Genomic DNA, 24,095 nt, shown 5'->3' with positions numbered 1-24,095 from the left:
CACACACTTCTATTCTAAACTGTCTACTGGAATTTCCATTGCCCTTTAAGATTATTTTGGATATCAAGATGCTCATTGCTTATTTTTGAATTCCAAAGGTACCAGTGCATCAGGCCAACACATTTTGTAATTTACTACTTTGGTTAGCCCTGTTCTCTGCATTTTTAATGGTATCCCTTAAAATAGAAATGCAAAACTAATGTGTCCTATTTTCCTCCAGTAAAAATAGATGCCTTTTGTTACTTTTGGATACAGCGCAGCAGCTTGTAATTAATGATATCAAAGAATCCAAATGATATTCAACAGGGTCTTGACATCAAGGACAAAGGCTGCCAGATAACTGCTGCTCCTAGAGAACTGGTTTGTAAACTGTTTTCTTTTATTTCAGGAAGTTGGATGCTTTCATCTATGATGCTGCAGTTCTGAATTACAAGGCTGGAAGAGATGAGGGTTGCAAACTTGTCACAATAGGCAGCGGATACATCTTTGCTACTACAGGCTATGGAATAGCACTTCAGAAAGGGTCACCTTGGAAGAGACAGATTGATTTAGCCCTCCTTCAGTTTGTTGGTGACGGTAGGAACACTCTTATTTCTTCTTTTATGTATGTGCAAATAGTTATTTTTCTTTTCTTTAATCTTCATTGATTCTCTTAATATTGCTCATTAAGAGATTTTCTTGAAAGACTTTTTCTAGACATTGAGAGATGTAACCTTACTCTGTAAAGTTTGGAGACCCCTAATTTAAAATAGTTTCTGTTCAGCTCACTTTTTTACAGACAAATCACTACACTGTGTGCAGGGATGCAGGACACATGTCAGCTTGGATTCTTTGCCTTTTCATTTCAGCAAATAAAGAAAGAGTAATTCCTCATAACAAGAAGTCTTCACCCCAGATCATATCCAGACACAATGCAGTGGCATGGTTGCACCCCTTCTTTGGCTGTGTGCTTCATGTGCAGTGAGTTTTCAGAGCTCACCAGCATGGCAGCACAGCTCCTGCCAGAGCTCCACATGCACTGTGAGCTCTATGAGCTCACTGGCATGGGGTCTGCCCTGAGTCCCTGCTTTTAAGCAGCTCAGAGCTTGCTACTGTTAGTTCTCCTCCCTGTACCTGTTTCATTCCTGCCTCCCACCCCTACCCCTGAATATAGCAGTAGGGGAAAGGAGGGAATAAGCTATGGCAGCAGTGCTTTCATAGAGCCCAGGGACAGTGTGCTGCTAGTCTGTCCTTCCTCTGCTGCTGAACTGGGGGACATGGAGACGGAGGGAGAAGAGCTAACAGTAGCAAGTTCAGGAGCTGCTTGAACGCAGGGATGCTTTGCTGGCCATATGGTGAGCTCATAGTGTTCACAGCCTTCAGCAGTGTGGCACATGTGCCGTGAACTCTCTTCACTACACGTGTGCGATACAGCCAAATGAAGTGTCGCTGCACCTCCATTGCCACAGTCCTGGATCTGTCCATGTCTCCACCCATAAATTATACTCCTTAACTCCTTAACAGAAAGAGCAGACAACATGTGATCAATAAGTCTTGAAGAAGGCAAGGTAGATCTTCACCTTATTGACTAACCAAAGTGTGTGTATATATGTATATACAAAATCACAAGGTTTCATGAGCTGAAGCAGCATTTGATGAAGTAAACTTTTAGTTCATGAAAGCTTGCTGTAGCTATCTACTTTAGTTGGTCTATAAGGTGCATATCTACCCTGACTTCTACTTGACTTCAGACTAACGTAGCTAACTATGCCTCTCTTCAATAAATCTTGAATTCATGCTGACTTTACAGAATTAGCAGAATCTGCACCCCAATGGAATGTGATGCTTTTACTCTCCCCTTATGAAAATGCCTGCACTTGGAATGGCTAATGAGGGCCATCATCCAGTCATCCAGAAGTGTGAACTAAATGACATTTCATGGTAATTTATGCACTTTTCCCACTGTCCAGTCAGAGTGGATGGGACATAATGACTGAGAAATAAAGGTACATTTATGGGCCATAAAGTGAACCTCAGATCAGGATCAGCAGCAGGCCAAGACCAGCTCCACTGACAGACAAAAAAGGTAGTGGAATAGAACAGTATCAAAACATATGGGGCCTCTAAATACTAGGCTAAATACTATGGCAAAATCAGGACATTAAGTTTCAAAACAGGAGACACTTAGAAAGCCTGAATGTTCCATTACACTGATTTCATTCCTGTTATTATACCAAGAGACCAAAGTAGATGTAATCATCTTGTTTGATGGATTTTTGTCTGTAGTTCAGTGAAAGTTACTGATGGCACCATTATTGATCTGTTGGATTTGCAATAGTCTATAAAAGAGACATTGTTTACTTCTAGTTAGAAACCAGCTAAGCCAATGCTCAAAAAAATATTTGTTTGCTTTTTAATAATTAACTGGATATTAAGTAGCTATTAATGTTTCTTTCCCCCCTTTGTAGTAAATAGTAACTGGCTTTTTTTAGACTGATTAGGCATTATAATAGTAAGCTCATTTTATAGATGAAGGAAAATAAAGCAGAATGGCTGAGTTACCAAAGGGTAACACAGAGGGTGCCGCTATCAGGCTTAGAATTCAGTTTTCATCTCTGATCATAAGCTAACATCTGCTAGAATAGTATTCTCTGACCAGTTCCCTGCATATCCTAAAATCTAATTTGCATTCATTTTGTAATCATAGCTTACATATTATTAAGCAGTAGCTTTTTCACCTTTTTCACTTGTCACATTCTCATATAAAGAAATAATTTGTTCTGTCAACAGTTCTGATTCTTTAGATCAAAATTCCATGACTAATTTATATGTATTTTAGGGAAAGTAATGAAAAAATACAATGATTTTTTTAAACTGAGCAAAATTCCTTTATCCAAATGCTGAAAATACTGCTGCCTCTATACTTATTGCTTTGTCTGTAATTATCAGAAAGAAAATGTATTGAAATCTAAAACGATGAATGTGATCCATCTAATAGTTAGACATACTAATTCATTTGATACAAGACATTGGTTATCTGTAATAATGATAAGTATACTGATTTGGATGGAGAAGATTAGTAGAATTTTCAAATACCTACTCATATCTTGCTTGAATGTACATCAGTCTGCCCTAATATATTGCTTGTGCTAGGCTCTAGAAAGCATGCTTGAATTGAATCAAATTGCATGCTTTCCAAACCACTTCCCTGGGTTACCAATGATGAAAAAAAATGAAACGGAAAAAAAGCATTAGGAAATTTAAATGTAGGAAACAATTTCCCTGCACTAGCAGCAGGATGGATTCAGTGACCTGATTGTTGTTATTCTCTCTCTAACTTTAGTGGTTTTATGAATACTCTTTAGCTGTGACCTTAGGTAACTCAATACTGAATGATCAGAAGGACCTTGAGCTCAGGCAGACAGAGCATTCTGCTACTTCACTGAATAACTTTTTGAAATTCTCAACTGGAAATGAAAAGTAAATGTATTTTTTCAGTTTAGAAATAAAACAGAAATTTCTGCATGAGTTTGTGAATAAGGTTCTTTGAGTAAATGCACAAGTTACTAATTGCATACATACTTTTCTCACATATGCAGATTCTTCAGGATTAATTTTTTTGTAGAATTAGGCTTATGGAACAGTAAAATGCCCAGCAGTAGCAAGTTGTTATTCAGTATCTATAATAAAATAATTATCTCTCGTTATGGAATAGTTTGGTGAGTGAGTATAAATTTTAAAGAGTATCAAAACATAAGGAAAAACATCTTAATGCACTGTAGACACAACCTTTTAATAATAATGCTTTGCTAATGGGAAGACCTTTTATAAAGGTGTAACCTGGGTGGTACACAGAAAGGTACCCCCTCTCCAAATGAAGGGATGGATATATTTATGAATACACCCATACCCACTCTAATTAACCCTAAACCCACACATAGGCCTGGTTCCCTGTGGCCTTCGGGTAAGACTGCAGCCCTGCCCCTTGTCCAGTGCCCTCCAGGGGCACTCATGGATAAAACAGGGGTTAGTTGACAGGCCAGTAACAAAATGACTGGCAGTGATGGGTGAATAGTTAAATGTTCACAAAAGAGGTTACATCAAATACAATACATTTGCATAAAACACTACATACAATAAATACCAATACTGGTATAATAGTCTCCTAATACAGTAATAAAGGTGCAGGGTTACCCCAAGGATCCCAACAGCAGAGAGAAGGAAAAGAACAGAATGCAACTGTAGCACACAGGTGTGCCCAGTGAAGAAATGACAGGGTTCCCCACCGGGTTGCCCCCCTATAGGGCACCCTTGAGTCTGCTTAGGCTACTCAGCTGGTGGGGCCTTAACTTGGGGATTCCCCCCTGGCAAGCCAGAGCCCTAAACTCCTATCCTTGCCTCAGGGTGAATTATCCCCCTCCAGTCAGGGGCTTTCCCTCCATTGCCCACAGTGTGATGAGGCCTCCTCCCCTGTAGGAATCCCTTGTCTAGGGGACTCACAACTCTCTGCAGCCTGATGGGGCCTGACTTGCCTCCTAGGGGCGAGGCATCTCCTCCCTCTGCAAAGGAGACCCCAGCTGCCTTGTGCAGCTCTTCCAGCCTGTTGGTCTGCTCTCTGCCCCATGCACCATCCTGTGCACCAATGGTCCTGCTCCTGACTTGTGCAGGGTTGGAGACCCACACTGTCTCGTGCAGCAGCTGAGGTCCCCTCCTCTCCCCAAACCTCCATGCAACAGCCTGTGCACCACCACCCTTGCCCCATGCAGGGGGTTGGAGACCCATGCTATCTTGTGCAGCAGTTGAGGTCCCAACTGGTCTCAGACCCTCCATGCACCACCCTGTGCACCATCATCGAGGCTTTCTCTGCAGTGGGGCTGGGGTACAGCTGCTTGCTGCTTCCCATCTGGTGAAGATGTCTTCTGGGTGATTCTGGGGCAACTGCTCCACCCTGCTGGTCAGCTACACCAGCTCTGCATCAGCCCTCTTTGTTGTCCCTCATCAAAGCTGCCCATGTGCTGGGAGTACTGGCTTTTTATCCTGTTAGAAGGCTCTGCCCCTAGATTGGGAGTAGACCAATAGGAAAGCCTGAGGGGTTAGCTCCCCCTCAGGTCCTCTTCTTCACCTTGCCCCTATGTCAGGGCAGGGCAAGCCTTTCTCCTTTCCTTTCTTATTGGTGGGGAAAGGAAATGCCCCCACCAATCACACTGAGCCTTTTGGCTCAAGCTGTTGAGCCAGGCTGCTACTGGCAAGCCTGCCACAAAAGTTTATGATGCAGTGATTTAGGGGCCTTAGAGCCCCACTTATGCAAAGCTCCACTTGAGATAAATTATCTTGCTTTGCAAGGTTAAATACTTGGACTGCTCCATGCGCCAAAATAGCTTGTGTATCCCTACACTGTACTGCATGCCTCAGCTGTGATTCTGCTCCAACAAACCTGTTATGCTTTACATGGGCACCATGCTCACCTTACTTACTGACATGGAACATCAAAATCTTGTTGAAGCCAAGGGAGAGAATAGGAAATTAAAGAATAGCTACTTTGTCTTGCTGATGGGGTTATTGCCAATTTCTTTCATCATTTAGGTTGTCAAATTATAGTTGGTCTTTTTTCAGGAAGCAGAAGATGAAGACCAGGTTGCTGGGGCCCGCAAAAATTGCTACAGGGCCACTAGAACTTTTTAAATAAGCTTAGTGAACAGTTGTGGGTTTGTTCCCGATTTAGTGGATACAGTGAGTGAAGTATACTTATTGGCAAATGCTCGATTGTGTGTGTCTCAGTAGTCTCATTATCTGTACAGATTCCAGCTTCATAAATAACAGCTGTAGTTTTATTTAAAATAATTGACTATTTTTCAAGATACGTCCCTAAACTGTAGTGCAGCCTGGTATACACATGAGGTAAGCTTTCATTGTTTTCACAGAGGGCATGCTTTTATTTGTCTGTTAGTGGGGAAATAAAATATTCCTTGGTCCTAGTAGCGACTATGTTTATAAGCAACATAAGTGTTGTTATGCCTTTCTAAGATGTCGTTTGCTATGAACTGGTTTCATTGTTGTGGCCATTGACTGGACCGTCCTCCCTGAGTGGCAGAAATATATCATACCACAAAGATTATGCCTTTGAAGAATTACACAACTTCCATTCTTATTTCACTAATAAAAGTTTCTTTTTGTAGAGAACAGTAAGGCAATGTAGCTTCCCTAGGAGGCAGTGCACTTCCCTGACAGCTTTCAAACTACTCTTTTTTGTTGTTCTTTAGTCTAACTAGCTGCATACAGATAATACACTTTAGCCTGAATGATCTTGTGAGTGGATATAACATTGTGTATATCATTGTGATTGGCACTGGATATTAAAGGTCCAGAAAAATATAAATGTGACTAAAAGCACATGTTTACAATGTGTGCTGCTTAGCTGGTACATGCACATTCCCAGTGATCCTCTACTGGTATAAAGAGGTTCCTGATCTTATTCCATCTCTTAACAAGATATGTGGATTTAGGTCTCAGGTGTGATCTCACCCCATCCTGCTCAAATACTGAAACAGTGTGAATGTACCTACAAATCTAAGTATTCCAAAAGGCAGTATTAAAATGTGACATATAAGCTTTATGATTGTCACAAAGAAGTAAGCAGGAGGAAGAGCCTGCTTTTGCATCCACCTTTTTCATTAACTCTTTTTCAGGGACTGGAGCAGGATGAAATGGAATTACACTTAAATTCCTAAATCCAGTGGTGCCTAATAGGTGGAATAAGATCTGGCCTTTAGTGTCCTTCTTAACCAGTGGGTGGAATAAATGTAGGTGGAGAAAATGTGTGTGTAAATGGAGTATGTCTATCCAAATGGGAATGACAAATAAGGTAGTATTGGTAGTCAGGCTTAGCAGTTTTTTATTCAGCCTTATTAGTAGGGTCATGCTAACTGGTTTTTAGAACCTGATTAGTACACAGCTGTTAATTACTCAGTTTTTTTTTAGACTTTCAGTAAGTCAATAGTAAACCAGAAAAGATAAGAGGTACCTTAAGATTACCATAAGAGGTAATTGTATCATTTTGGGCGTGCCAGGGAAAGGCATGCAGCATAACAGGTCAGGTTGAAAGCTATGGGCTGGTTGCACTAAATGTTCTATAATACAGGATTCTGAAACCCTCTCTTCAGGGTTGAGGAGGAACCCCTTATTTCAGTGAAACCATTTATCAAGTAGGTGCTAAGATGGAGTCAGTGTAGCAGAATCTGCTCCTAATTTTGGAAACATGTACAGGTTATATAGTGTTTGGAAGCAGATGGGTCTGATGCTGTGTCCCCGCCCAGACCCAGGAGGCACTAGTTGCCCCGCGCACTCCCCAGTGGAGCCAGAAGTAGACCGGATGTGCTCTGGTCCACTTCCAGGTTTGCTGTCGAGCACACTGCCAAGCGCGGTGAGATAACCCCTGCACTTCTGTGGGACACTCCATGCACCCCAGCATTGCATTGTTCATGAGCTGCCTGCTGCCTAGAGGTACGTAGAAAAAAACATTTAAAGCTCTGTCTATGTTCAAATTGCTGGAATCAATTCTGAAGGTTCTGATTGGATCTGGATAGATTAAATGGTCCTCTGATTAGATTCAGATTCAAAATTGGGCTGAATCTCTGCCGAATCAAATCAGGGACCAAAGCATTAGTAGCACAGCCCTACTGGCTACTTATGAATAATAGAGAGATTTTCAACACTTTCAATAACTGTTTTTCTGTGGTTCTACTTGAGACTCCAGGATGATATGGTAACAAAAACCAGCACTGGCCACATCATGGTTCTAGAATGAATAGATAAACTACTATGGTTCCATTTCAGTCACAAACTTCCAATTGGGAATCGTTTTCAACAGGTGGGCACAATTTTGCCCACAGCATCAGACCCATCTGCTTCCAAATACTGCACAACCTGTACCTGTTTCCAAAATTAGGAGCAGATTCTGCTACGCTGGCTCCATCTTAGCACCTACTTGATAAATCGTTTCACTGAAATCAGTGAAATTGTTTGTGGAATAAACAGTTCTTCCTCAACCCTGAAGAGAGGGGTCAGGATCCTGTGTTATAGAACACTTAGTCCATCCAGCCCATAGCTTTAGGCCACTTTGGGATGCCAGGGAAAGGCATGCAGCAAAACAGGTCAGGTTGAAAGCTATGGGGACAGTGACCACCATTCACCTTCACCTAATGCAGGAGGTATACGGTTCCACTAAGGGGAATGCCCTACTGGACTTGGTGTTTGCTATGGGGCATGACCTGGTAGGGCAGCTGCAGATCCGTGGTCACCTCGGGGACAGTGACCACCATTCAATAGAATTCACCAAACGGCATAGAGTAGGTAAGATAAGTAATAGGGTGGAAGTGCTTGACTTTAGGAAAGCTAACTTCAGTGTGCTCAGGAGTTTAGTTAATGATGCAGTGCAGGATTGGAGAGATGGGAGTCCAGGGAAGGTGGTCATTCCTGAAAGAAGCAATCCTTTGGGCACAAAGGGAGATGATCCCAGTGCAAGGGAAAGGGGAGAAGGGGTGGAAGGGCCCAAAAATTTCCATGGCTAAACAGAGAAATCCAGAGGAGCCTGAGGGCAAAAAAGAGGCATATAGACAGTGGAAGCAGGGAGAAGCAAACAAGGAGGAGTATATCTACTTGGCCTGCACTTGCAGAGAGGCAGTTAGAAAGGTGAAAACAACTACAGAACTAAGATTAACAATAGATATTAAAGACAACAAAAAGTCTTTTTTTAAATATGTAGGGAGTAAAAAGAAGGTGCAGGGCAGCATAGGACCTCTATTGAATAAGCAGGAGCAATCAGTGACAGATAGGGGGGACAAGGAATGAATTTTTTGCCCAAGTGTTCTTGAACAAGGGTCAAAATAAGTCTCCGAATGGGTTCTTAGTTGCACATCAGAGGGACACCAGCCCACCAACTGTCGATGCTGACTTGGTGCAGAGTCACTTGGATGGACTGGATGTGTTCAGGTCAGCAGGCCCAGATGAGCATCATCCAAGGGTACTGAAAGAACTGATCAGTGCCATAGTAGAACTAATGGCACGGCTGTTCAAGCACTCATGGTTCTCGGGGCAGGTCCCGGAGGACTGGAAAAAGGAAGATCCAAGTAATTATAGGCCAGTCAATCTCACCTGCATCCTTGGAAAAGTCTTTAAATAATCTTTAAAAGATTATTAAAGATTGTATTTGTTCAAGTCCAGAAAAATATTGCTGCAGGGCAATTAGCATAGATTCGTAGCAGGCAGATCATGTCTGACTAATCTGGTTTTGTTTTATGACCAGGTCACAAAACGCTTAGAGGCAGGAATAGAGGTGGATGTCATTTTCTTAGAATTTAGGACGGCCTTTGATACAGTATCTCATCCCAATGTCATAATAAATTAAGATGCTGTGACTTAGATGCTTACATGGTCCGGTGGGTGGTAAATGGGCTTGGGGAATTGCACTCATAGTGGTAGTAGATGGGTTGGTATCAACCTGGAAGGATGTGGGTAGTGGGGTCCTGCAGGGCTTGGTCCTTGGACCTGTACTCTTCAGTGTCTTCATCAGTGACTTGGATGTGGGCATGAAGTGTACTCTGTCCAAGTTTGCAGATGATACTAAATTGTGGGGTGAAATGAACACTTTGGAGGGTAGGGAATGATTGCAGGCAGACCTGGACAGCATGGAAAAGTGGGAAGAAGACGGTAGGATACAGTACAACAAGGACAAATACAGAGCTCTGCACCTAGGGTATAAAAATATCCAACACACCTACTGGCTGGGGAATGACCCTCTTAGCAGCACAGAAGGGGAAAGGGATCTTGCAGTCATAGTGGACTCCAAGGTGAACATGAGTCATCAGTGTGATGAAAGCATCAGCAAAGCTAGCTGCACTTTACCATGCATCAGCACATGCATGACAAATAGAACCAAAGAGGTGATACTTCCCCTCTTGAGGCATTGGTCAGACCACAGTTGGAGTACTGCATCTAGTTCTGGACACCATATTTCAAGACAGATGTGGATAACCTCAAGACAGTCCAGAGAAGGGTCACTTGTATAGCTAAGGGTTTACAGGACAAGCCCTATAAGGAGAGACTAAGGAACCTGGACCTCTTCAGCCTCTGCAAGGGAAGGCTGAGAGGTGATCTTGTGGTCACTTACAAATTCATTAGGGGGACGCAGCAAGGAACTGGAGATGCTCTGTTCACCAGGGCACCTCTTGTAGGGTAACAAGGAGCAGTGGTCACAAACTGACAGAGAGCAGATATAGGCTTGACATCAGGAAAAACTTCTTCATGGTAAGGGTGGCCAAATCTTGGAACAGGCTTCCAAGGGAGGTGGTGCTCTCCCCTACCTTGGGAGTCTTTAAGAGAAGGCGGGATAGGCATCTGGCTGGGGTCATCTGACCCTAGTACTCTTTCCTGCCCAGGGCAGGTGGTCGAACTCAATAATCTGTTGAGGTCCCTTCCTACCCTAGTATCTACGAATCTATGAAAGCTGTGTCTGTGACCAAATCGCTGATTCTCTGAATTAGCATTGAATCTTCAGATTTGGATTCAGCTGAATCGAATCAGAGACAGTGGTCCGAATCAACTAATCGAATCACTGTCCCTGATTCAAGCCAATTCTGAATCCAAATCGAATAGGGCCCACTTCATATACCCCTAGTAGCCAGTTCCCTCTCTCAACCCTTCCTTCTCCATAACGTGAGTTTTTCCCATTTGGATCTCCTCCTTCAGAGAGATGAAGCAATGCCCTAGTTGACCCAGAAGAGGATGTGAATTGAGAGCATTCAAATTTATTGGAAAAAACCTGAACTCTAAAATATGGAGGCTGAATTCTGTCCTAATTGACACCCTGTGAAGTCCCATTAGCTTTAATGGTTCAGGAAAGAATTGAATTTGAAGTCAGTGAATACAATCAGTGTAGCAGGCCTATCTCTGTGTGTGTGTCTTTTTGCCATGAAGGATGCAGATAGCCAAGAAACATGAAAAATAGTATGAAGTTGTACTAGTTCAATGCAGGGGGACTGGACCCAATGCTCTGTAAGATCCCTTCCAGCCCCTAAAATCTCTGAAACTAGTTTGGAACCTGCATGCAAATTGGAGAATGAAACCCCTCTGTGCTTTGCCCTTGCTCTGCTGTTCACTCTGCACTTTCCCTCCCCATCCCACTGCAGATTCATGACCAAACAAGATCTATGTTTTGGGGAGGTGGGGGTCAAGTTGCAAGAAGATTGTTCTGGTTGATACATTCATAAGGGCAAGAGAGCCAGTGCTGCTGCAGAGAAGGTAGCATTCAGAATAAGAATCGTGCATACCAGGACAGTTTTGTTGTAATGGTTTATAGCCAGCTGTAGTTTGGATCTCTCCAGTTGCTGAAACTTGCTGCCTCCTTTGTTTCAGGGAGTTAGTAGCATTGTCCAGACTCCTGCAAACTGTGCAGACTAGATGTCCTTGGATGGGAAGTTTCAAGAAAGCAAGCAATACAGCATGGAAAAGAAATAACGTTCACAGTGTAATTCCCAAGTAACTCTCAATCATGCAAAGCAGGATTTTTGGTGTAAAAGGGGAAAATGGTTCTTCACTGAAGTCAGATTTTTCTGATGGGTCTGCTGCAGAGTCGCAACCTCCAAATCATACAGATGTGCACAGCACCATCCATTTGTGCAAGTCAGTCCTAGGTACCTTTTTATTTAATAGTTCTCATAATACAAACTCCTCTCATTCCCACTCTAGAAAGTAGTAATCTGCTTTGGAAATGTCACAGTGCCTGCCTCAGCCCTCACAGATCAAGACTGTAGAGTCCTCTATATTCACTTTTTTGAGGCTATCAGGCTGGGATTCTTTTGGCTGGTTTATTTTTGGAATTTTGTTCCTATTAAGTTCTGTTAAGATCACACAGTTGTCTTATCTTGCATAATGGTGGAGATGAAAGGTCATAGTACCTTGAGGGATAAAAGGCTATCATTTGTGAAAAGCAGATCAAATGTTAAAAAGTTTCCTTTGGATCAAAAAGTAAATTAAAACAAGAACTTATTTTTCTTTATATTTGAGGGTAATAAAATAGATTAAAACCAAAGTAATTGCCTGATGTAATTTGCTCTCAAATATTGTTCAAAGATTGTTTTGATTATAGTTCCCTTGGTGTTTATCTTTTAAAACATGTGGAGGATTGGTGCAAAGGACTGAAACAGGGCAAATATAGTACAGGTGGTCCTCAGACTTATAACACAGTTGGTTCCTGAAAACCGTATCTTAAGTCAAAATGTCATAACTTGGAACTGATTTTCCCCACAGGAACAACATTATAAATGGGGGATTGGTTCCTGAACCAAGGTTCAATACCCTATTTTCACCCAGAGTAACCCAGAATTATGTACCTAATCAATTATATTATTGTAAATAGGAATCATTGATTTGGAAGGACTTCTTTGAGGTGACTTTGCTAAAGTTGTTGAAAGGCTCTTGGCTGGAGTCTCCTTAGACTTAGCTACAGGTTTTTCTGAAGACTTGTCTGATTTCTTAAAGAAAGTCTCCAAGGAATTTTGGACAGATGTTCTCCAGGGAGATGGGCGAGGCAGCAAACTGGTTTGCTGGCATGGTGTTGCATTGGATCAAGAACTCTAAAGTCAAAACTGACATCAGAAAGTTGAAGCACGCTGTCAATTTATAAACGTTGTAACTTGAAAGGTTTTAAGCCGAGGACTGCCTGTACCTTAAAAAGTGGGTAAGCAGAAAGGATCAGAGACTATAAACCTGTCAACCTACGTGAAAAGCTCTTGGAACAAATTATTAAACAATAATTTCCTCAGCACTTAGACTCATAGTTACCAATCTTGTTTGGGCTACACTCCCCTTCCAAGCTGGTGACCTAATTTCCTGTGAGGTTGGGCCTGCTTGTGACCCTGCTTCCATTTCAAGCCCATCTCTGGTAACAGCCTGCAAACCCACTAGAAATGCTACAACCTCTAATTTGGGAACTGATGACGTAGTACATAAAATGTTTTTTAAAAACAGTCGACATGAATTTTTCATAAGCAACTCATGTCAAGACCATTCACCTTTTCTCTTTGATAGGATAACTGCTAAGTGCGAAGAAGTATATTTAATATGTTTTATATTTAGAAAGGTTCTTAACACTTTCTGGACTGTTATTCTCACAAACAACCCAGAAAAATGTGGTATAGATTAGTGGTGGGCAATGTTTCCTGGTGGTGGACCAGCTCAGGTCTGAGGCAGGTCAGTGCTAGGACCTGACTGCCACTGCTGCTTCTCCATACTGCCAGTCTGTAATGCAGTACTGGAAATTTCCCTATCGTGCAGCAGTGGTATAGTAGAGTGCATGGCAACATGATGTAGGAGACCCCCTTGCTGCCTCCTTGTTTCATATGGCTTACTTGGAGCAACAATTAAGTCCAGTTTAAGGTTAATCAGTCTAATGCTCTTGAGGAAAGGAATGTGTCTCTGCAGTGTCACCATCAAATCTGTATAGTGGGCAGAGTGCTGTTATGTGGTCCATAGTTTGATCAGGATTGCCACAGTCACATTTTGCAGAACTCCTAATATATCATTTGTGCATCAGGTGACTTCAGTGGCCAGGCCAGTTTGGATCCAGTTTAGAACCTTTCATGTTTTTTGTGGAAGGTCAAAACCAGGAGGCTTTATTGTTGGGTTGGAAATTTGGATGTTTATTCCGAATGCTGGTTTCATTCTACACTTTCCTCCAAGCTGCTGCACTGTTGTGTCCTATAAGGGCTTGTACACATGTCCACAAATATTTCTGGGAGACCAAATGGTGAGCTGGGAGGTTCTTTAAATCTCTTTGATTGGGGAGCTCTGGGTTGTCATTCTTGTGCGTGGCTTCTCTGTATGCAGCTTAGTCATGGCTGGAGGAGCAATACTGGCACGCACCAGTAACCAGTGAATCAGTGTAGATTTCAAGGTTCTGGTGATAGCACTCATTGCAGAACTTAATTGGACATCCACGCATTTGATATGAGTGCTAGCAGGCCAGAGAGGTGCACAGTACCCTTGCTGCCAAACACTGCCAAGGCCATGTGCTGCTGAATGCTGCTCAAACCTCAACTCTGCATGGCAGATCCAGTAGCTCTGAAGGCCAAATCCACCCCACGGGCCATGGGTTGATGACCTGTGGTAGAGATTAAATGTCTATGAGTTGGTTAAGATACTGGTTACAAAACTATACTCAAATGTAAGTATCGGGGGCTCACAGTCAAACTGGGAAGGTATTTTAAGTCGAATTCTGTAGATGTCTGTCCTGAGACAGATTCTATTTAATATTTTAATTAATGATTAGGAAGAGGAATAGAGAGTACATAAGTTTATGGATGGCACCGAGCTGGAACAGGTTTTAAGTAGTAAAGATGACAGGATTCACATTCTAAGTGATTTTTGACTAATTGGAGGAATAGTTAAAATGAGATGAAAATCAATAAAAACAAGTGCCAAGCAGTACACTTAGGAAAAAAAAATCAAATCTGCAAATATAAAACTGGGTAATGATTTGTAAGGCAGCAGTAGTAGACCACAAACTAAATTTGAGTCTATTAAATCATACTGGGTATGTCTGTATCTGTGCTTTGATGTGCATTGGCTTATTTTAATGTGCATTAAAGCATCGCAAAAATGTGCTCTTTAGCTAATGCACATTAAAATAAACTAATGCACCTTTTCCTAGTACTTCACAGTGGAGGTATTAGATTGAATGCACATTACTTAAAGCACATAAATGAATGTGTAGACACACCCACTGTGAGGTCCTTTCCGGCCCTATGTTTCTATAGGATATGGTGTGGTTCCTTGGAGGCTGTGTGGAGCACCTTGCTATGTGAACATGCTTACTGGAAACAGTGTCTCTGCTTCTAGTACTGCTTATAGTAATAGTTCTGAGGACCCTACTTGTGATTTAACTCTCTACCTATGCTTTCAATTTTTCTCACCATCTTAATTTTTTTCCTGTAGTACTTGTGATGGCCAGACAATGCACCTCAAAAACAAGATGGATTTGGGCTAATAATATAGATTTGTTGTTAGATTCCACTCTCAGATAGGAAGTGCATAGTCCCATTTGTCAGCATCTTCAACAGTCATCCCAATTCCTGAGTTCTCTAGGAACAAATAGGCAACCTTCTCAGCACCATCAACACCTCCAATAGCAGTTTCTCTTATTTATCAACTGGAGTCTTCCTGGACACAGTATTCAATTCAATTGCATGTTCCAAAGCAGTCCCGTGTGATTCCTCTATTCAGCAAAATGGTAAAAATTGAGGCTAACTGAAGTATTTGAGGAAACTTCAAAGATATTATTGTTGGACAGGAATTGAATTGGATCAGCATGCTGCTGATCATTCGGGCTAAGTACAGCTAGTCAAAAAGCCTGAGGCAGAATCAATACAAGTTATGCAGCTTTCTGTAGGCAGCATAGTTTAGATCGGTAGTAAATTGACCCATTCACCCGGGGGCGGGGGTGCAATCTTAGATCAGGTTCCACCATTTTTAAACCAATCTATGTGTGCCGGCCTTCTGTTCTGTCACGGATATAGACCAGCTTCTAATCACTTATATCGGTAAGAAAGCAATGTCTGTACTTGGCCTTACAAAAAATCTAGAAGGAGGTTAGTTTTGCATTAATCTCTCCACTGTATTTGAATCCTTTCCAGATGAGAATTCAGCTTAAAATGTTTGGATGTTTTATTGCATTTTAATCAGATAGCCAGTAACTCAACCATTTTCTGATACAGAGATTATTCCATAGAGATTTTTCATGCTTATATATGCTGAAGGCTTTTTAGGAGGCAGACCTCTATAGCCTTCAGTGCTTGTTTAACAGTGTACCTATGAATATTGTACAAGACAGTCATACTGTAACCAGCATTCTCTCAACCATTGCCAAAAGGTGCTGGAAAAGTGAATCCACTTTCATTGTGCATATGCAAAAGCTATTTTCAAGATAATTTATCACCTAGGTCTATTTCCCTGCTGGTTTTCAAGTCTGTACCCCCATTCAGCCATGTTATCGCTAGTCATTAAAAGAAATTGTATATCTTAAATTATAGAAGAGACTTATTTTTTCATTCCAGGCCCAAAGCAATTGAACAACTTTTACCCAATGTGGGTTGAAAAAGTTCCAAACAAATCCAAATTAAATTGTGCAGAAATCAGGTTGGGAAAATTTCAGCCCCAAAGGTAGAATTAAATTTAAAAGTTCTGCCTCCTCTTCTCTATTGGGCATTTTATTGATGAAATAAGAAAATGTGGTCTTATTAGTCTTTCTTCCAGCATAGAAATGATTTAGCAGTGAAGAGTTTAATAGTATACACACGCACATGCATGGTGTCACATGAGAAATTGTATGTTAGAAATTAAAGGATAAGAGGTATGTGTGTGTATGAAATGGGTAAAAATAGTTGTGTTTTATATACATATATGTATACATACTAGGGCTGTGCAAAGCTTCGGTCCCTGATGCAATTCGGCAGAGATTTGGCCTTTGGTGGCTGAATCTCCAAATCCAAATTGAATCAGGAGAACTTTAATCCCTCTGAATTGTATCAAAAACCTCTGAATCGATTTAGAGAAATTCAGTAATTCGGATGTAGACACAGCTTTAAATGTTTTTTCTACATACCTCAAAGAAAAAGGTGGCTTGTGAATGCTGAGATGCTGGGGTGGATGGAGCATCCCACAGGAGTGTGGGGGGTTCCCCAGCGCACTCGGCAGCAGACCCAGAAGTGGATCAGAAGCACTTTCAGTCCACTGCTGGGTCCCTTGGGGAGCGCATGGGGCGGCCCCTGCACCCATCCAGCTCAGCAACTGGTGCCTCCTGGGTCTGGAGGGCACCCAGGATCTCCCCACGGCTGATCACTGAGCAGGGGGGATGGGGCGGGGGGCAGCACACTAAGTGGAGAACCCAGAAATGGACCAGAAGTACAGTGTGCCTGGTACCTCGAGTTATGTAGAAAAAACATTTAATGCTGTGTCTATGATTCTCTGAATCAGCATTGAATCTTCAGATTTGGATTCAGCCAAATAGAATTGGGGACAGTGATCTGAATCAACTAATTGAAACACTGTCCCTGATTTGTGCCAAATCTAAATCGGAATTGAATATGGACTGTTTTGCACACCCCTAATACATTCACATATTATTCATCGCTCTAGTTCCGTTATGTTACTACATATGTAAGAATGAAGAAAAAGCCAGTAAGGTGGATGTGAAAGCGGGCATGCTTGGGGCCCAGTCTCATGCCGGCCCGCCCACCTGTCTCTTTGGGGCAGTCAGCCCACTATCGCCTGCCGGTACTTTGTTGTTTCCATAAAGTGATAGTATAACATGGGAAGCTGCCTATTTCCTGCCCTGATACCAGGGGGCACTATCTGCAGCTCCAAACCTCTCTTACACCACAGCCCATGCCTCGCATATGGCATCCAGATTAATATTACTCCCCAGTTTGAAACCAGAGCAAATGTAGTCTAGAACCCAGCTCCATACACCTACTCATTCACACCACCTTCCCTCTCACAGGGGCCTCTGGCATACCGCCCATTACTGAGCAGCACTCTGCTGCCCTTGCTCCTCCTTGAGTGGTCCTCTTGGCCCATTAGGCTTCACTACTCACATACTGGCCTCAATTCGCGGTCCTTTGGTTCCCGCGAGTTCCCCTACTCTACGTGGTCTGGCCTTGTGCCAAACCCTGGGCTAATTCTGCTCCAAGTCCCTCACTGGGCAACTCTACACTTTGCCCTACCATGGGGTTTCTGTCTCATGCTTGCAACCAAATTCTCATGAGGCTGGCCCTTGCACTGGCCTTCAGGCTTACTCCCATTCAGCCCTACTCAGTGCACCCCTGGGACTGTCCTTCAGGCCTACTCCCACTTCAGCCTGCTCGGCCCCCTCACACACACAGCCTTTCATGTCTACTCCCACTTCAGCCCTACTCTGTGCGGGGCCTCCCAATGCGCTACACACTACCCCTCCTGTGGTCTCTGGAATCTGCACCCCTGCTGGTCTCGGGCACCTGCATGTGGGCATACCTGGCCCCCACTCATCCTCTAGCTCTTTGAATTACAGGTAAGTAGCCTGGCATATCCAGGGGGCTCCCATGCCACTAGGAGCCCTACCAGGCCACCCTTCCCCAGCAGGGTGCACTTTTATCTCATGCCCAGGACCAGGAGCTTCCTGATCTTACCTCTAGATGTTCCCTGCTGCTCAGCCAGGCTATGTTTTTGCCTGGGATGGCAGCAGCAAACTGCAGCCTTTATATGCCTAGTGTTCCAAAATGGCTGCCCTCATCAGGCATCTGGTAACTGCCTGCCTCTGCCCTTCAAGTGACAGGCACCCAAAGGTGCACTGCCACCAGGGGCATCTCTAAGGGGTGGCAAATCAGGGCAGCTGCCCTGGGCCTCGTGCTTTGGGGGGCCCTGTGGAGCAGCCATGGTGATTCTGTGCCACCACCAGCAGCTTCGCATTCAACCACTTGCTACCCCCCTGCCCATCGCTCCTGCTGCTGACACCTCCACGGCCAATGGCAGTGGCAGCTTCTTTGGGTCTGGGTTGCATGAGATTGAGCTGGGGTGGGGCCCCACATGGGCTGATTTGCCCTGGGCCCCACACCCTGCTCAGGTCAGCTCTGACTGCACAGTGGGGCTTCGAGCACTGATATTCTTGGGAGCCTGTGGTTTAGGCTAGAATTTCAAGTTTTGTTTCTAAGAGATTTTAGTTCTAAATGGCTTGAAAGTTCACACAGAAAGTTCTCATTAGCTGTCTGTCATTCCAGACTGCATCCAAATGGGCTGCAGAAAGCAAGTCTTTATGAGTCTGTGAGCTTAGCTCAAAATCATAGGGGTGTGGCTTGGTCCATACGTCAGAGAAATCTGGGAGGGGGCAAGAATTCAGATGTCTGCTTTACTTTTCATCCAAATCTAATGCTGCCAGTGAAAGCTATTGAAATAAAAGGTTTTTTGAAGTTTAAAAGGGCCATTACAGGGATCATTGGCCCAAGTTCTTAAGCAACTCCATTACTGATCAGGTAAGTGTAGTTAGGCATTGGATTTCAAACTTAAGAGGTATTTAGGAGATTCAGAATGCACCAGTTCCAGAAAAGACCTCAGTAAATGAAGCATATAGTGCACTTCCAAAATGGCTCTGTTGTGCTGAGCAATACTTTGTGGAACTTCAAAATGAAATCAGTCTCAGTCTTTTAATCAAAATGAGAATTCGGGTTTAATATTAAGATTTACTGTGGGACACCTGTTAGTCAAGTACTGTTCTGGTTTAATTAATGGAAGCTTAATAGCCTTTATGAAAGATGACTAACATTTACATATGATTAAGTGAAATGTGGGTAAAATAAAAACATATGACTGTCCTGCACTGGTCTGCTTTCAGATTCTTGATTTAAGTTAGACTGCACAGGTTCCAAGGCAGGAACAGCATCTTTCTAGAGCAGTTGTTTGTACACAGGTGAATTTTGCTGTGGAGGGTTGAACCTGTTTAAAGTCTCTGAATGCTGCTAAAATACAAAGAAGGGTGTTTGTGCCAAAAAGCTTACAAAGAACAATTTTTCCAACTACCTAGCTGGGCTAATAAAATGTTATCACATTTACCCGAAGAACCTTGTCTACTAAAATGAAAACACAGTGGTGAACAAATCATCTCCGATCCCTGCCTGCAATGAATTTGTAGGCAGCCACAAGATCACCTCTCAGCCTTCTCTTGCGGAGGCTGAAGAGGTCGAGGTCCCTCAGTCTCTCCTCATAGGGCCTGCCCTGTAAGCCCCTAACCTTATGAGTGGCCCTCCTCTGGACCCTCTGGAGTCTATCAACATCCTTCTTGAAGTACGGCGCCCAGAACTGGATGCAGTACTCCAGCTGCGGTCTGACCAATGCTGCATAGAGGGGAATATCACCTCCTTGGGATCTATTGGATAAAGTGCGGTTAGCTTTGCAGATGCTTTCATCACACTGACGACTCACGTTCATCTTGGAGTCCACAATGAGTCCGAGATCCCTTTCTGCTTCTGTGCTGCTGAGAGGGTCACTTCCCAGCCAGTAGAGGTGCTGGATATTTTTACACCCTAGGTGCAGCACTCTACACTTGTTGTACTGCATCCTATTGTGTACTGCCCACTTTTCTAACCTGTCCAGGTCTGCCTGCAATCTTTCCCTAGCCTCCAGAATGTGTACTTCACACCACAATTAGTTGTATCCACAGACTTGGACAGAGTACACTGTCCATTGTCCACTACCACTCTCTGGGTGTGACTGCTTAGCCAATTTGCCACCCACCAGACAATGTAAACATCTATGTCACAGCCTCTTAATTTATTTATGAGATTAGGATGAGATACTGTATCAAAGGCCTTGCTAAAGTCCAAGAAAATGAAATCTGCCTTTACCTCTGCATCTAAGCATTTTGTGACCCTGTCATAAAACAAAACCAGATTGGCCAGGTGTGATCTACCTGCCACAAATCCATGCTGGTTTCCCTGCTGCATTATTTTTCCAGCTGGACTCCCATAAATATGATCCTTCATAATCTTTTCAAAAAACTTTCCAAGGATGGAGATGAGACTGGCTGGCCTATAATTACTTGGATCCTCCTTCCTCCCCTTCTTGAAAATTGGGACCACATTGGCCCTTTTCCAGTCCTCTGGGACCTGACCGGAGTGCCACGGGTGCCATTTTGGCTTGCTGTACCAGTTTGGACTGTAAATGGGCTGAAAAATTCTGGTAAATCCAGACCTTTAAAGTATTTGTGTATTTGAGGGTCCTAGAACAAGCACTAGCCCAATATTGGGTTTGTGTAAGATATAAACAGAAGGAGGGAAGGGTGGGTATAAATCATTAGGATCTCCTTCCCCTAACAAAAACATGCTTCATCCAAATCTCTGCCATCTGAAAAAGAATTACAGGTAGAGAAAAGCATTACAGGTAGAGAAAATGGTGGGAGGGAAGCCCTGTTTCTAAAGAGAGAGGACAATTCAGTAGCTGTGGAAGATGGGAAAATAGAAGCAGGGCTCCCTGTAGGTAACAGGAGTTGGGGGTAATGAGAGAAGACAGAGCCAAACCATCAAGGTCCCCACTCTTTCCTTTGCCAGTTTCCCTCCCGCTGCCCTTGAATTTCTCACCTAGGGAAGGAAAAGACACCCCAGGGAGCACTCAGACATCAATAAATCAAGCCAATTTTCCTTTCTCTTGACAAAATATTATGGTAACATTAGAGTGATGTTGTAGCCATGATGGTCCAGGAATTGTTCAAGAGGATAATATCTTTTATTGAACCAACTACATAACTGAGGTAGTTAGACAGGCTTTTGAATGCAAGATATTCTTTTTCATGTCTTGCATTTGAAAGCTTGTCTAACTCTATCCAAGTTGTGCAGTTGGTCCAATAGAAGATATAAGCTCATGTCCTTGCCTGTCTGCAAATACTATGGACATTTTGGAATTTAAGTTGATTAGCAGTGAAGGTTTAAATAGTTTTCTTTTTGGCCTGTGCCCAGATGTCATTATGAAAGCTTGGACTTCATTTCTGCCCTATTTTTAAACAGGGAGCAGCTTCGGCTGTTAATTAAAAACTGCTTAATTACAAATGGGAATCCTTAATTAAGGATCATCCATGTGCTAAAGAGCTGTTACTCCCTCCACATTGTAAAAAAGCCAGTTTTGATTGGGTTTTTGTGGGTAATGTGGGAATTATGCATATTACATAAATATATTTTTATAAATATAGGCATCTCCATTTTTGTGCGTGATGCTATCCAACCTGAGTATATAGAGCTAAATAGAAGAAAGTTGCAAGGAAAAAACATAGGGGCAGGAAATTAATGGTAAAAAGGATAGATGATGAGTAAATGTTGCCGGGGGGGGGGGGGGCACAACTCTGCGCCACCTCTGCTCCCACCCCTGCTGTTGCCAGGTGCTGGGTCCAGCATCCCATGTCCCACTGTTAGCGTAGAAATTCTGGGGGCACATTTCCCCTGTATCCCTCCCCCCCCCCACACACACATCGCCTATCCCTTTGGATCCAGCCCATAGATCCAGGCTTTGTTCTGCCTGTCTGCCCGCCTCTGACCCAGCCAGAGAAGGTTAACAAGCAGGAGTTAGGTGGTTTTCTGGAAGTACAGAAATGAAGAAGTTAACACAAGCCTGACTGTAATTATTGTGTATCCACTCGTATGTTTTAGGTAGATGATGTTGATGTGCCATGAATTTGTCAAAGTTAATAAAGCTTGCTGTTATCCCTGTCATAAGTCTGTTTAGATAAGTTTGTTTTCTATTTTCTAGGCCTAACTTTTCATCACATCCTTTGCTATGATACTAGGCAATAAACCTTTAATCCTATTCCCATGTGTATGAATGAAGAAATCAATAACAGTGTGGCTGTAGCTGCTAGCAGCAACTTGTAATTTTTTCTTTAAAAAAGGCTGAATAAATAACTTGAGACCATTCAGTACCTGTAGTGCAGACTCTAACTGCCTTCCTGTTTTAAGAGATACCTGTCTTCTGTAAGTTTTCAGGGTCTTCTGGATGGCAGTCTGCCACCTTTTACCCACTAACCTGTGTGTGCGGACTATTGGGAGCCCACAGGCCTAATTATACAGATTACTAACCCTCTGTACTTTTAGCTCTGTGTATATGCTAAGATTCTTCTTGTTCTTGGTGTCATCTCTTCTAGCTGCATTCTTTTTTTAAAGGGAAGAGATCACTTGAAGAACATTAGAGAGACAGATTACCTCCTAAAGCAGGGGTATCAAACTCACAAAGCCCTGCCAATCTGTATCTTTGGCACTCCTGTCATAAAGGTTTTGGTTTTGGTTTGTTTGTTTTTTTCCCCAAGAGACTGTCCTAAATAAAATGTAGATTACCACCATCCAGACTTTGGTGTTTGAATTCAAACTCTGACCTACTTGGGAAATGGATCCGTTCTTTATACTGGGCCAGCCCAAATCTGCAGTTCCAAAACTTCCCCAGACTTGGAGTATTTCATATCAGGAACCCAGGCTAAGCCACATAAGTGTACTGGATGGGCTAAGCCACAGATATGTTAACACAAATCACAAATGACCATACCTAGTAAAATCTGAACCAATGCATCATCTTTCTAATACGTTGTATAGATAAGAGGAACAGTCATAATATAGTGGCCAATTGATATAAATTGTATAGGTTCACTCTTGTAATAGCTTTAGTTGCTGTAACACAACCATAATTTAAATTACAGATTGTAAATACATAAAAGTATATTTGACCAAACCAGACAAGTCTTGTACATCCAAATATGAAAATAATATATATGATATCAAGCATGAGTAGTACCAGTCTAATCTACATGTTTCTGGTCTGAATTCTTTCATAATATGTCAATGTAATGATCAGCACAATCTCAAAATGTGTACTTCAAAGAAATGTAAGATGAGGTAAATCATTGTGAAGTTTAAGTATTAGGTAATCACTCAAATGATTTTACTCATCTTCGTATATATGGGAAGGTTTATTACAACAGCAGCATCTTTATGACTCCGAACTACTATGTTCCTCTTGTGTTGCTGGGGCACTGTTGTGTATTTCAGTCTGAACCATCATGGTTTGTTTCTGTGTTGTCATTCTTGGAAAGGATACTGGCTTATCATTACTAAATCTAAATGACAAAGAAAAAGAAATGGATAGGAAGCAAAGTGAGTTAAATCACTCCATGAATTTTGTTGTAAATTGTAAAAGGACACAACAGCCAAATCAAGCTAGTGTTTGGCCATCCTAGGAGATGCTGATTTTTTTTTTTTTTTCCTGAGGGAAGCTGTGCAGATTGATTGTCAGCTCTGCTAGTAATGAGTATGTCAGAAATATTGCTCTGTTGTGAACTCACATTTTTCTTTGTCTTGAGCCTTTATTCAGCTTTGGTGGATTTTAGGGAGAACTATGAAGGGAGGTGTGGGAAATCTCTCATTGACTAGTGTTACAGGTCAATTCAGTGGTCGTTCCATTTGACATGCACAAAGGATACAAATGCTCTTCCTTTGAAGGTCTTCATAGATTTCATAGACATTAGGGCTGGAAGGGACCTCGGGAGATCATCGAGTCCAGCCCCC

General features: G+C 42.6%; 1 protein-coding gene across 1 annotated transcript in view; it reads left to right on the top strand.

The window, feature by feature from the left end:
• Positions 1-24,095, top strand: part of GRIN2A (glutamate ionotropic receptor NMDA type subunit 2A) — a 128,712-nt gene that overhangs the window by 93,296 nt on the left and 11,321 nt on the right. Inside the window, exon 9 of the mRNA XM_019540093.1 lies at positions 389-576. Within this exon, the coding sequence (XP_019395638.1) occupies positions 389-576 (188 nt within the window). The remainder of the gene's footprint in view (positions 1-388; positions 577-24,095) is intronic.

The sequence above is a fragment of the Crocodylus porosus genome, unplaced genomic scaffold (assembly GCF_001723895.1).
Source record: "Crocodylus porosus isolate Cpor-Errol unplaced genomic scaffold, CroPor_comp1, whole genome shotgun sequence".
Lineage (NCBI taxonomy): Eukaryota > Metazoa > Chordata > Crocodylia > Crocodylidae > Crocodylus > Crocodylus porosus.
The sequence above is the reverse complement of the archived record's forward strand: the minus strand, read 5'-3'. Positions and strand labels throughout refer to the sequence as shown.